Source organism: Scyliorhinus torazame, chromosome 5 (genome assembly GCF_047496885.1).
Source record: "Scyliorhinus torazame isolate Kashiwa2021f chromosome 5, sScyTor2.1, whole genome shotgun sequence".
Classification (NCBI taxonomy): Eukaryota; Metazoa; Chordata; class Chondrichthyes; order Carcharhiniformes; family Scyliorhinidae; genus Scyliorhinus; species Scyliorhinus torazame.
In genome coordinates this window covers 295,404,538-295,419,897 of record NC_092711.1, presented here as the reverse complement: position 1 = coordinate 295,419,897, position 15,360 = coordinate 295,404,538, and the positions used below count along the sequence as shown (strand labels likewise).

Below are 15,360 nucleotides of genomic sequence, written 5' to 3'. Positions count from 1 at the left end.
GTTTTGTCCCACTGAGACGAGGAAGGATTGGTAAGATAATGGAACCTTAGATGACAAGAGAGGTGGAGATTCTAGTCAAGAGGAAGAAGGAAGCTTACGTAAGGTTGAGGAAGCAAGGATCTGACTCGGCTCTAGAGGGTTACAAGGTAGCCAGGAAGGAACTCAAAAATGGACTGAGGAGATCTAGAAGGGGGCATGAAAACCCCCTGGCGGTAAGGATTAGGGAAACCCCCAAGGCGTTCTACACTTATGTGAGGAATAAGAGGATGATCAGAGTGAGGGTAGGGCCAATCAGGGATAGTGGAGAGAACGTGTGCCTAGAGTCTGAAGGGATGGGAGAGGCCCTAAATGAATACTTTGCTTCAGTATTCACTAGAGAGAGGGACCTTGTTTCCCATGAGAACAGTGTGAACTAGGTTAATAGACTCGAACAGGTTGATATTAAGAAGAAGGATGTGCTGGAAACATTGAAAAGCATCAGGATAGATAAGTCCCCTGGGCCTAACGGGATATACCCAAGGTTACTATGAGAAGCGAGGGAGGAGATTGCTGCGCCGTTGGCGATGATCTTTGTGTCCTCATTCTCCACTGGGCTAGTACCGGATGATTGGAGGGAGGCGAATGTTGTTCCCCTATTCAAGAAAGGGAATAGGGAAATCCCTGGAAATTACAGACCCATCAGTCTTATGTCTGTGGTGAGCAAAATATTGGAAAGGATTCTGAGAGATAGGATTAATGATTATTTAGAAAAACATAGTTTGATTAAAGATAGTCAGCATGGCTTTGTGTGGCGCAGGTCATGCCTCACAAGCCTCATTGAATTCTTTGAGGATGTGACAAGACACATTGATGAAGGTCGGGCAGTGGAGGTGGTGTATCTGGATTTCAGTAAGGCATTTGATAAGGTTCCCCATGGTAGGCTCATTCAGAAAGTTGGGGGCATGGGATTTAGAGAAATTTGGCTGTCTGGATACAGAATTGGCTGGCCGAAAGAAGACAGCGAGTGGTAGTGGATGGAAAGTATTCCGCCTGGAGATTAGTGACCAGTGGTGTACCGCAAGGATGTGTTCTGGGACCTCTGCTCTTTGTGGTTTTTATAAATGACTTGGATGAGGAAGTGGAAGGGTGGGTTAGTAAGTTTGCCAATGACACGAAGGTTGGGGGAGTTGTAGATAGTGTTGAGGGTTGTTGCAGGTTACAACAGGACTTTGACAGGATGCAGAGCTGGGCTGAGAAGTGGCAGATGGAGTTCAACCTTGATAAATGTGAAGTGATTAATTTTGAAAAGGTCGAATTTGAATGCTGAATACATGGTTAAAGGCAGGATTCTTGGAAGTGTGGAGGAACGGAGGGATTTTGGGGTCCACGTACATAGATCCCTCAAAGTTGCCACCCAGGTTGATAGGGTTGTGAAGAAGGCGTATGGTGTGTTGGCTTTCATTAAGTGAAAGGGGGATTGAGTTTAAGAGCCGCGAGGTTTTGTTGCAGCTTTATAAAACTCTAGTTAGACCACACTTGGAATATTGTGTCCTGTTCTGGTCGCCTCATTATAGGATGTGGATGCTTTGGAGAGGGTACAGAGGAGATTTACCAGGATTCTGCCTGGACTGGAGGGCATGCCTTATGAAGAAAGATTGAGGGAGCTAGGGCTTTTCTCACTGGAGCAAAGAAGGCAGAGAGGTGACTTGATAGAGGTATACAAGGTGATGAGAGGCATGGATAGAATGGATAGCCAGAGACTTTTCCCCAGGGTGGAAATTGCTGTCACGAGGGGACATAATTTTAAGGTGACTGGAAGAAGGTATAGGGGAGGTGATTGGAAGAAGGTATAGGGGAGGTGATTGGAAGAAGGTATAGGGGAGATGTCAGAGGTAGGTTCTTTACACAGAGAGTGGTGGGTGTGTGGAATGCACTGCCAGCAGAGGTGGTGGAGTCATTAGGGACATTTAAGCAACTCTTAGACAGGCACATGGACAGCAGTAAATTAAAGGGATGGAGGTTAGGTTGATCTTAGATTAGGATAAATGGTCGGCACAACATCGTGGGTTGAAGGGCCTGTACTGTGCTATACTGTTCTATGTTCTATTCTATGTTCTATGTTATAAAGCACCCTATCATGGTCAGTAGCAAGGGGACTAGTGCTCTGACTAACTGCGTAGGGACATTGTATATCAGCTGTCCTTCATACATACACCTAGCTCGGAACAAGTCAATAACTATTGACATGAATTCTCCGCAACATGCCCATGTATTCGCAGTGGAATGTTAATTTAGAATACGTTGAACCGCTATAACTGTTCAGAGAAATAAGGAGTTCAAATCTTCAACCTGTATTTTCTTCTTCTCCCAATGCTGAAGGAAGGGCTCGTTTTCCACAAAAATAGAACCTTTCTTTGCTCATGTACATGGGACCATCCACCCATCCACCATGTACACACTGTACATCGTTCCTCATGATTGGGAAATCGGTCAACTTACAGGCATCTGGTCGCAGTACTGTGCTGTATCTCTCACAATACACAATCAGTTTAATGCTTCCCACTAAGATTATGTGATCATTATGTGAAGAAAAATTTGATTGGTCCAGAAATACAGCACTCCATGTTAGGAAGATGCTGTTTTCCATCACGTGTCACCAAATCTAATCCCACTCTTCTGTTCAACTTCTATGCCCTTTAAATATTCTTTTCCAATCAACTACCTCATTTGCTTTTTTAAAAAATTGATCCTGCTTCAGCAACCATTTGTAGCTGAGATTCATATTCTAACAATCCCAGCTGTAAAGAAACAGCATGTGACGTGCACAGCTTGCACTGGTACCCCACCCCAGAATATACAGGTAAGAGATGCTCCTACCTCTAAATGTCCAAGGAGCAGGGATCGCAAGGACTACAGCTCAAACGGTTATCAAATTATGTCATGTGCTACCCTAAGCTGCAACCCGTTTTCACAGATGGTACTGCTTTACAGAAGGATTCCACTTCTCAATCTGCAATTCCATTGTGACCAGAACCACAATGCAATAACAGATGGTTTCAATTTGGAAAATTAAAAAAGTGTTAAGAACACCTCGATGCTGGGAAGCATGTGGCACAGTGTTTAGCACTGCTGCCTCACAGCGCCAAGGACCCGGGTTCGATCCCGGCCTCAGGTCACTGTCCGTGTGGAATTTGCACATTCTCCCCATGTCTGTGTGGGTCACACCCCCATAACCCAAAAAGATGTGCAGGGTAGATGAATTGGCCATGCTAAATAGCCCCTTAATTGGGAAAAAAAGAGTTGGTTACTCTAAATTTAAAAAAAGAAAGAACACCTCAATGCTAATAGTTATATCAATTAGTGTTTTCATATTTCTACTGGGCAGAGCAATTGTCCAATATATTCTCCTTTAATGGATTTACTTTTGTTTCCCTTACCCATTTGATGAATTGAGTAACAGCTGTCCTTCTTGTCCAAGAAACATTGCAGAATCCGGTGATACTGCTCAGGCTGCCCTTTGCCTTTCTCCCATCGCCAGTCTACATCAGAATCATTCAATCAATCAAGTAACCAAATATACATATGGGTACAAAGAATAGTAATTCAAAATAAAAGACTGATTATCCTCTGTTTAAAAACTAAGTATAGATTATAATACCCACTAGTCTCAGTGGGCGCGATTCAGTGACCCCGTTACGCCCAGATCGCGTGCAAGCCCCAAATTAGGCTCTGCGGTGTGCCGATCGGGAGTCAACCGACTCACTTCGCCCGGCGCGATCTGGATCTCGTTCTCGCTGGACAAGATCCAGATCTTAGTATTTAAGTTAGCCGTACCCAGATGCTGAATTCACCCGGCATCAGGGACTCACCAGTCACCCCTAGGAGACCTCGCCATCGCCGTTTAGAACTGGTCCATACAAATGTGGACCAGGCGTAATGGCACCTGGAGGGTTCTCCCAGGCCATTGGAGACCCCCGGGTGGTCAGGGCAGGGTGGCACCTGGGCACCTTGGCAGTGCCACCCTGGTTAGGGACACTTCCAGGGTGTCCAAGGGTTATGTTGGCACTGCCATGGGTCCAGGCGTCCTTGTCAAGTAGAGGGGGGGGATGAGGGGGGTTTCTTGGTGGCCTCCCAAAGGTTGGGGGTGTGTGAGGTGGGTTCAAAAATCAGGCGGGGCCTGAAATGCAAGGGGGGGGGTGGGGGGTGGTAGCAGAGATCAGGGCTGCCAGGTGAAATGGCCCTGTTCTGCGAGCAGCCTTTCCCTCGGCAGGAAGAAACTCCCCGAGACCAAAAAAAGGCAAAGTGCCGTTGAATAGCTAGATGTCTCTTGGCATTGAAGCCACCGAGAAACACTCCACTAAACGCGCCGTTCAGTGAAGTTCAACTTCAGTCTGCTGAACTGCGCCCAGTATCTCTGTTCAAAACAGCATACCTGGTAAAAAGAAAAATCAGTTGAGAAGACTTATTTGGCCCTGACTGTTGGTGAATTTTAATTACCATCAGCAGAGACACAGTCATGAGCGCTGTCCTGAATCTGATAGCTAAATTAACCCATTATGGAAGTTTGGCAATTTTGGTAGTTTTACACGGAAGAAAAAATGGAAGGCAGTTAAATTCATATCAATGAAGCCACAGGCCACGATCGTACAGCCTCGTTGTGCTCGACGCAACTATCTCGCAAGAGGCCACTCACGAGATTCATGATGCTCAGGACACCTTGCGAGATCTAACGAGAACACGCGAGACGGTGGGATCCAGTTTGCATATTTAAGAGAGCAGCTAAGCTCACTTAAAAATGTTCACGCCGGAGTTATCTAACGCGCGGGATCGAACGCCCATGCCTTGGAGACCTCGGCCAAACATGGACCAGGCTTAACGGCACCTGGTTTGGGGGGGGGGGGGGGGGGGGGGGGGGGGATCTCCCTGGAGGTCAGAGGCCTCCAGGTGGCCGGGCTGTGGGCAGGGTTGTACCCTGGCACTCCCACTGGCAGGATGAAAGTGGAACCAAGTGAGTGCAGTCTTACTGAAATGGAAATCAAGGAAAGACACTTGAAGAGAATGGTGCACCTGACTGTGTCAAAGGCTGCAGAGAGGTTGTGAAGAATGAAGTCAGATTCTACATCACAGTCAAACACAATGATACTTATGACAATGATTAGTTTTAATGCTGTGGCAGCTGGGATAGATGCAGATATAGAATGGTAGGAAAGATGGGCACAGGTTTGGGAGTGGTTAAGGTTTTGAGAGGAATGCATGGTAGATTGCAAGGAACATAGTAATTAGGAGCAGAAGTAGACATTTCAGCCCCTTGAACCTGCTCCGCTATTCAATCAGATCATGGCTGATCTCTTCCTGGTGTCAAATCCACCTCCCTACCTGTTCCCCATATCCCTTTAACCCATTTTTAAAATCAGAAATATATCTTTCTCCTTCTTGAAACGATTTAATGACTCAGACTCCACCGCACCAAGCGGCAGTGAGTTTCACAAATTCACCACACTTTTCCATAAGTAGTTCCTCCTCATCTCAGTTCTAAATCTACAGCCTCGCAACCTAGATCTGTGACCTCTAATTCTAGACTGCCCCACAAGAGGGAACATTTCATCTATGTTTACTTTATCAATCCCTCATCGTATTTTATATACCTCGATCAGATCCCCTCACCCTTCTAAACTCCAGCAAGTATAAATCCAAATTGGACTAAGGGATATAGCACAAGCAGCAGAATCAATGGTCTCAATCTTATTGCAGAAATGTCCATGGGCTCCTTGCAATTGTTGAAGATATGGGTGGAGGGGAGGAGGGTAAAAGAGACAATGGAGAAAAGAAGTTGGGACTCTCTTTACTCTGGGAATATCTTTATTTTCTAGGAAGATCTTGGATTACTGAATGGATTTAGCAGAGAAAGGCAAGGCCCAATAACCCTGGATGAGGCGATGGATGACTCATCTAATTGTGTGCCAAATATGCTTATAACTAAACCCCTTTGAAGGAATAAAGAGGGACCATACAAAGGGAAAGATTGGGATCAGAGAGAATAAGCATTTACTGGGAACAAAGGCATTTCAAAATGGGTGTGAGCAGATTGCAAATACCATAGTGAATGGGGCCAAAGGTTAGACAGCTGAAAGCTTGAAAGTGCAATTGTAAATAACTTGGTGTGGGGGAAGGGGAAGAGTTGGAGTTCTTCCAGGAGTGACAACAGAAGGAAGTAGAAGGAAGGGACCAAGGGGAAACAGCTGATGAGGAACACACGAGAGTGACTGGAGATGGCCTTGCCCACAGTAATGGCAAGAAATGACCATGAAATTTGGTAGGTTACATGAAGCAGGAGGGAAATGTGATCACAGGAGAAAGGGAAATTTGAGTTGAGATGAAGAATAAGACCACAGAAAAACAGGGGCTGCATTTTACATATCCCAACAACACTCTGGATGTACCCACACCACATGGATTGCAACAGTTCAAGGCAGTAGCTCACTTTTGTAAGGCCAGTAAATGTTGGCCTTGCTCACATCCCAAAAATGAATTTTAAAAAGGCAGGTGATACAAATTACATTCAGACAGAGAGGCTTCAGTAAGAGACAAGGCTATGAAGTCACAGCAAAGTTGTGGAGGCTGCAGAATTCTTTGAAAGTGAACTGAATATTAATTTCTCTTTTGTATCAATCAGGCCCTTACATGAGGCAGAACAACTACTGTCAGATATTTAACAAAATCTGCCCCGGGATTATTCTTTCCCTTTGATAAGTGGTGAAGGAGAGTGTCCTGAAAATCATTAATATTTCCTTACAGTACATAGATAACTCCAAAGGTACACCTAATCCTGAAGCTGCCGCTCCAACAAAATGGCACTCAACTGTCTCAACATCTGCATGGTTCAGATTTCTCAAATAAATGGTTACCATAAATACTCACCTATCCCCAGGTGTCTGCATATTAAAGCTTGGGCCAGGATCATCTGTCCACAGCGCAGCATACATCCCCAGCCAGCATCAGATGAGGGACCAGTCCCCCCTGTGTGAACAGAAACAGAGAATTTACTGCAACTGTCAGCACCTCCAGCCAGATGTAAGCCAGTTGCTATCAACCTGATCATTTGCACTTGGTTATGAATATTTTATCTTCTCAATCAACATTTTAGTATATAAAACGTAAACACATTTTATATATAAGTATAGCAGTTTAATACTCATTAAACAAGGTTTAAATGTTTTTCATTGTCCCCATTGGTTCATTGAAAAATTATAAAATGCCACCCACCACGGCAAATACGCTGAACGCTTCGGTAGAAAGTGATTTTACACATACAAATTTGTATTTATATAAAATATTGTTATATCTCTCCGAATCCTCTCAAATGGTTTCACACACACCATGACATGAATTACTTTGCAGTGGAATAATTATTGTTATGTGAACAGACATTCTGTGACCTTGGCGATGAACCCCCCTCCAATGCCACACAAGGGTGCTCCGGTAGCACAGTGGTTAGTACTGGTACTTCACAGCGCCAGGGTCCCAGGTTCGATTCCCAGCTTGGGTCACTGTGTGGAATCTGCACGTTCTCCGTGTCTGCGTGGGATTCCTCCGGATCCTCCGGTTTCCTCCCACGAGTCCCGAAAGACGTGCTGTTAGGTGAATTGGACATTCTGAATCCTCTCTCCGTGTACCCGAACAGGCGCCGGAATGTGCGACTAGGGGCATTTCACAGTAACTTCATTGCAGTGTTAATGTAAGCCTTCTTGTGACAATAAAGATTATTATTTTATTATACTTACCGCATTTCCTGCACTGACGAGTATTTTTATATGTCGTCCCGATATTTCTATCCCCCTCAGAATCCCCACTGCCCCAACTTATATCTTAGAGGGTCCTCGCCGCCCCCCCTCATCCCACCTCACAAGGGTAGGGAACCCCCGAACCAATCAAAGCTCTTGAAATGGCAGCAGGCCTGACGGAGCCAGCAGGGATACGTTCTCTGCCAACTCTCAGGACGATGGGCGGCAAGCGCTCGCCATCCTGAAAATTCAGGCCTATGCTTCCACACAATGTCGACCCGCTATACCACTTTTTATCTTTCATGTCATCGAAGTTACTCTCTGAAAAAGAGGATGTTTGTGCAACCTGCGATCAAACTTTTGCCATTCTCTGCTGGCTATGGGTTACATGTGAAAAAAGTTTGTGCAACCTCCATCTTGTTCCTATTGAGCACAAGTCCAGAACACAAATTAGTAATTTCATTCAAAACCCATAATCGCAGCTGGAGTGGACAGCTGAAATGTCATACTGGTGCAACTAAAATTAAGGTAGGTCACTGCAATATACCAAAGGAAATTTTCTGCAGTTAAAAAAATACTGTGCTGCCAGGTTTTAGGATATGACATTGAATTATACAGAATTCGTAGGGGCAGCACGGTACCATAGTGGTTAGCACAGTTGCTTCACAGCTCCAGGGTCACAGGTTCGATTCCCGGCTTGGGTCACTGTCTGTGCGGAGCCTGCATGGGTTTCCCCCGGGTGCTCCGATTTCCTCCCACAGTCCAAACATGTGCGGGTTAGGTGGATTGGCCAAGCTAAATTGCCCTTAGTGTCCAAAAAGGTTAAGGGGGGGTTACTGGGTTACAGGGACAGGGTAGAGACGCGGGCTTGAGTATGATGCTCTTTTATAAGGGCTGGTGCAGACTCGATAGGCTGAATGGCCTCCTTCTGCACTGTAAATTCTATGAATAAACTGATCATTCGGCCCATGTCAGTGTGAATGCTTCCACTTTTCTTCAAACCTTTCGACATAGTCTTTTCATATGCTTGGCCAACTTCCTCTTAAACGCATCTATGCAGTTTACCTCAACTATCTTTTTTTTTTATTCATGGGATGTGGGCATCGCAGGCTGGGCCAGCATTTATTGTCCATCCCTAATTGCCTTTGAGGGAGCATTTGAGAGTCAACCACATTGCTTTGGTCTGGAGTCACATGTAGACCAGACCCGGTAAGGATGGCAGATTTCCTTCCCTAAAGGACATTAGTGAACCGGACGGGTTTTTATGGCAATCGGCAAAGGTTTCATAGTTATCTTTAGACTTTTAATTCCAGATTTTAATCGAATTCAAATTTAACCATCTGCAGTGGCAGGATTCGAACCTGGATCCCCAGAGCATTACCCTGGGTTTCTGGTTTACTAGTCCAGTAACAATACCACTACGCCACCGCCTCCCCTATCTCTGTTCTTCATCATCCTAAAGAAATAATGTGTACCTGCGTGTATCATCATAACATCACCCATCTGCATTTCTTAGCTGGTTGAAAATAGTTTTGCAAGTGGACCTAAATGCTCTTGGGAGAGAACTAGGAAAAGAACAGGCATTTTCACACACAGCAAACTTGGGGCAAGATACCTTGGATGGTGGAGGTTTCCTGATCCGTCAAGGAGTGTTAACTGGCTTTTGTGGGGGGGGGGGGCAAGATCCGAGCAGGGCAACCTTCAAGGGCTTCCCCTAGGCCTCTCCCATCACATGTAACATTGCATACAAGTCGGGGTTGGTGGAAGGGTGGCAGCAAGGTCACCCAGTGAATTTTACTGGCTCCACTTGCCGATGAACATGCCGACAGGGCATCGTAAAAATCTGCCCTTGGTTTATTTGGAATCAAGTTCACAGATGAATATTGATTTCTTATGTCAACATCCTTCAGTGCTTTATGTTTTGGAAAATCATTGAGTCCCATCATCCCTCTGTATTAGACGAATTAGGAATCTAACTGGGTGATCATGAAGTTTTTAATTATGAGTGTGCTGAGAGAGACCATTGTTGTGTTTACTGTTTAAACATCTTTACCAAGTGAGTCAGAGCTACAGCAGAGTGTCAGAATGCTTGTTAGCACAGACAATATTTACATACCTGATCTGAGGTGTCATGGTGAGGTTCTAGGGTGGAAATACAGGTGAGGAACCTACAAATGCCATCGCTGGATCTGAGGGCAATGTTTAAGGAGTTCCAACTAATTAAGGACAGAGGATGGCTAACCAAGGATGCCCTGGACACAAGGCAACTAGAAAATCAGTGCCGTCTTTCTCTCAGGCATGAAAAATAGGTTGGAGATTTCAGACAGGATGTGGCAATTTGAAAGAATGAAAGATTTCAAGCCTCCCTATGTTGTGAACGTTTCTGGAAAGCATCATCTACCCTTGGTGCACTAAGAAAGTATTTGGAAGATGGGTCAGATTGGCTCAGTTGGTTGTACTTTTGCACGAGTTAGAAGATTATGTTCAGGCCCCTCCCCCGGTCTCAAGTACATATGGGGCTGGATTCTCTGTTTTGGGGACTATGTCCCCACGCCGTCGTGAAAACGATGCTCTTTTACACCAGAAAAACTGGCGTCAAAAGGCCACAGATACACTGCCTTGCAGGGGGCTAGCAGGCATCTCTCGTGGAGCTCGTAGCTCCAGCTGCCGTTACAGCTCCCCCCCCTCCGGGTCAGAGGCCGCGCATGCGCAGGACGGCAGCCTCCAGCGGCCGCGCCGTGCTCCATGGCAGACTTAGCCCATGGGCGTGGACCTGGACCATGGAAAGTGCCCCCGACCGGCCGCTCGCCCGACCCAGACCGCCCGCACAAAAAATCCCCAGTCTCGAATGAGGCCCCCCTGCCCTCCCCGGACTGTGGCGGTCCCGGACTGAGTCCGCAGTTGCCACGCGGGTATCACGAACGGTGAGTGGTCCAGGCCATCTTGAATTCGGACGGTCGGGGACGGAACGGGGCAGGCCTCACGTAAATGACCTGAGGCAGTGGATAATCTATGCGTGTACGCCGCGTTTCGGGGGGCGAAGAATCGCGGAATCGGCGCCGGTCCCGTTTTCGTGCGGGAAACTGGATTCCTCAACTCCGTTGCCAAATGCGATTTTGGCGTCGGGGTGCGGAGAATCCAGGCCAAGCTCCCTCCAATTTTCCTCCCCAATGCTTTCCACTTTGAAGACAATTATGCACCCAGTTCACATTTTGAAAGGCAGTAGCAGCCTTCAGTATCTCAGTCAAGCAACTATTGTCATGCATGAACCTTTACAGTGAGGATTGAGGGGCTCTTCATGATTGGGGATGGCCACAACTGAGTCCCACTTTATCGTAGTATGTCACAGTAACTTCATTGCAGTGTTAATGTAAGCCTACCTGTGACAATAAACATTATTATTTATTATGTTGTTTACAGCATTTATCCCTTCACTAGACAATGATCTATAATACTCACGTTGACCAATTATTATTACTTTCCCTGGCTCAAGAATATGCATGCCATCACCACCACTGGTGAGATGAACTGATTCAGAACAGGCTTAAAAATGAACTGATAATACCAATTGTTAATGCTCTGAACATTCCTCTCTGCCAGGCAATACAATCTGGATGAGAATAGGGAGGAAATAACAAGTTATGACAACAGGAGGACGACTAAACGTCTCATTCTTTGGTCTTTGGGGTGGAATCTACACAGGAATGTCCAAGACACAATGCAGCGGATTGCTGAGATAGTATTATCTGCAGTGGACTTCATTTCCTACAGTAATGTAATTGGTATATAAATGCAAGCTGTTGTCATGGAAAAAGGAGCAGCCCAAAAATGCAGGGGGGGAGGGGGCGGAGGATAGAGTTGGAGGAGTTAACCCCTTCTATGACACAACAACAGAAGTGAGTCCCCAGCCATGCTGAGTAGTGTCAGAATACTTACCAATTGGGGAAAACTTCTTCCTGTATGTAAACCAAAGTCTTGACCTCACGTCTGACAGGAGTTCAGATCTTTCTGTTAAACAGAAAAGAAACATTAGGTACATAACACTGCTTTCCAAGTGATGAAGTATATTAAGGCTTTACAGAGCTGCTGTCAAGATAAATTATGCAAGGCCAACTGAATATTCACTGGTGTATTAAGGAATTTACTGTCCAAAGTAACGACACCCAAATTGGAGATTTGTGCTTTCTGTAGCTTGAAACCATGACTTTATGACTCAGACAAGAATGCTTGCACGAAGCTAGATTTTACACATTTAGGATGGGGGTAACACTTGCAGCCAGATGTAGGGAAATATAGTGCCAAGGTGAACTTGATAGACAGATGTTGACCACAAAATTTTCCAAATATTATTTTGTAGTTATGGAGTCTGTCACCTGTAACTCGGTGCTGACAGTATTTAAAACTGTTGATGAAGTTTCTGAAGTGGGTGGTGGGGGTTAGAAATAGAAGCACAGAGAACACTGAAGCATTTGCTTCATTGTTGGTATCACAGACATTTGTTGCCCATCCCTAGCTGTCCCTGGGAAGGAAGTTGGTGTTCATTCTTCTCAAACCAGCTTATATTTCCAGATTTAAACAAAATAAAAAATGTCAACTGCCCTGGTGGGATTTGAACTCTCAGTCTCTGAGTTATTATTCAGACCCCCAGGTTATCAGTTCATGAGCACTACTCCATCTTATCCAATTCTAATAACCACTTAAACTAACCTGAAAAAACTTAAATTATTTTATTTTATTGCTAAAAAAAACATGTTGCTGAAACTTTTCGGCTTACACTCATCAAGGCAAGTCATAAGCCTTCAGCAATCAGAGTCAACCTACCTGTTTTGAATTCAAACAAAGCTTGACAATGAACTGTAAGTCATTAGTTAACTGGGGCATTCTCCACGGCAATGTCTCTAGCAATCAGAGTCCACTTGCCAAACAATCAGCACTCTCTCATCATGAAGTATAAATTATTGTTCCCTTTACATTTGCCATTCTTGCAAATTATTCTGATGAGTGCAAGACGAAACGCTTCAATATCATGTGTCTTTTTTCAGCAATTCTCAAGTTCTGTACAACCAAATGGTTATTTTATTTTTGTTGAACAAAATCTTGATAAAATCAATGGGGAAACAAAGAAATGTGGGTTTCCTCCGGGTGCTCCGGTTTCCTCCCACAGTCCAAAGATGTGCAGGTTAGGTGGATTGGCTATGCTAAATTGTCCTTAGTGTCCAAAAAAGGTTAGGTGGGGTTACGGGGTAGGGTGGAGGTGTGGGCTTAGGTAGGGTGCTCTTTCCAAGGGCCAGTGCAGACTCGATGGGCTGAATGGCCTCCTTCTGCACTGTAAATTCGATGGTTCTGTTTAGTCCACAGATTAAAAACAACTGATACAACTAATAGCACTACAAAATAAACTTCACCTTCCATTGTTATATTACCTGCACGATGATAGTTTTTTTTGAGAAGTTATTTTCTAGCTTCTTACATGCACAAAGAATTATATAGAATTAAGAATACAAAAATAAGACGTTTGGCTCAATATTTCCCGCTGTCCTTCACCACCCCCCCCCCATTCCAAATCCCTTTTGCGCTCTCTCTTATGAATGCATCAAGTTTCTCCTTAAATGCCATCTAGCCGAATGGCTTCCTTCGGCACTCTATGTTCTATCTGCCTTATCCACTCCATTTGGCACAATTTCACCATTCTCCGTTTTAAATTCCTCAGAACGTCTTTATCTGACCTGTATTGATATTTATGCCGACCTAACCAAGTGTTAAAACACAATTTTGTAATGCATTCTGTAAATGTGGAATTTTACTTCTTCAGGATCTGATCTGTTAGTTTAAAATTAAACCTTGGGAATAAAACTGAAATTACATTTCCTAAACAGAGATTTTCCTTCTTTCCTGCTTGCTTGCATCCTTGCTGCAACATTTTCATTTCTCTTCTACCCCCGATCCATTTACTCCTCCACTTGCAGCTGACCTAGGCTTTTAGTCTTGAATGCTTCAACTGAATCACCATTCATGGGGCTCAGTCAATTCCCAGGACCATCTACTAGTTGTGATGGTTCTAATACTTAAGGAGTAAAAAATGTTTTGTGAGACCCTTGAGCAACATTCCTCCCTCAACCTTTGCCACTAACAAAAAGGGCATTCATTTCTCTCATGGCTGTATGAAATTGCTGCCACAGAATACCTACTTATTTGTTGTTTTAACTAAAGTCACTGCTTAAAATGTAACGCACCGCATTTTGTAAGGATTTGGTGCAGGAAAACAATAGATTAATTTTAGCATTATCAAATTACTCCTTAGGTTACATTTAGCTTCCAGCTTTGCGAGTTTATAATTACAGCCAATGTACAGGTCACTCAGCCACAACTCACAAATATCACACCTACATTGTTAAGCTAATCTTTTCATTTAAAATGCTGATCAGCCTGCTACCCATTTTTGGCATTTTCTTATTTTATTTCATTCCTCCATTTCTATTCCTGATTTCATGCAAAAATATTATTTTCCACACACTCCATTATCTTTTTCCTTCTCAGAAACTGATTTTGATAACTCTTTCCTTCACCTTCTTCCTCTTTACCCTATCCATAAAAGTATGTCATTAACAAGAGATCTCTCTCTCTCTTGTTGAACTGAAAACTCTCAACCACTCACACATTGTATTCTGAACCCAGGTGTATTTGTCAGGAATGTTTCTGCTCTCCATGGAGGTAGAAAGTGAAAACACCCTTTGGCTGTTTTCACTCCATTTAAGTGAGAACTAACAACCTCCCAGTGCTTCATTACTGTCTAAATTGAACAGCTAGTTTGACAAAGAACTAAAACCTGGAACCATTTTACCCAGAATAGCACTGCATCAGAAGTGGGAACCATTGTACTTATCTTTCCAACCATGTCAATCCTACCTGTTTTTAAGTGATACTGTTTTCCCAGAATCCATGTAGGCTCTTCAGTGTCAGGAAAGTCTTCAAGCAACTCCGAGAAGCCAGGTATTTGATTTTCACACTTGGCCAGAACTGTAATGATACAAAACAGAAGGCACAGTAAACAATGACTACTCTTCACAAACGAGCACAAAAAATACATTTCTGAAGAACTATTCAAAACCACCAGTAACATTTTCATTCAGCAAATCAGGAAATTAAGAAAAAAACCTGGCACCAGTAAAACTGACCACAAAGCTATTAAATTGTCATAAAAACCCAATAGGTTCACCATCATACTTTAGGGAAGGAAACCTACCTTTTTATTGCCTTGCACGTTTTGTGACCGAGACAAATGTGGTTGACTCTTAATTGTCCGTTACATGTTCTAGCAAGCCATTTGATCCACCAAGGACCCGGGTTCGTTCCCGGCTTGGGTCACTATCTGTGCGGAGTCTGCACATTCTCCCCGTGTCTGCATGAGTTACCTCCGGGTGCTCCGGTTTCCTCCCACAAGTCCCGAAAGACGTGCTTGTTAGGTCAATTGGACATTCTGAATTCTCCCTCAGTGTACCCGAAAAGGTGCCATGGTGTGGCGGCTCGGGATTTTAACTGTGACTTCATTGCAGTGTTAATGTAAGCCTACTTGTGACACTAATAAAGATTATTAAAAAGG

At 44.3% G+C, this 15,360-nt stretch overlaps 1 protein-coding gene across 1 annotated transcript in view; it reads right to left on the bottom strand.

Annotated features, from left to right (window-relative positions):
- atg4a (autophagy related 4A, cysteine peptidase) overlaps nt 1–15,360 on the bottom strand; it is a 61,919-nt gene that overhangs the window by 44,368 nt on the left and 2,191 nt on the right. The window contains exons 2-5 of the mRNA XM_072505779.1: nt 14,667–14,777; nt 11,697–11,768; nt 6,898–6,996; nt 3,417–3,518 (exon numbers count right to left, since the gene is read on the bottom strand). Of these exons, the coding sequence (XP_072361880.1) occupies nt 3,417–3,518; nt 6,898–6,996; nt 11,697–11,768; nt 14,667–14,777 (384 nt within the window). The remainder of the gene's footprint in view (nt 1–3,416; nt 3,519–6,897; nt 6,997–11,696; nt 11,769–14,666; nt 14,778–15,360) is intronic.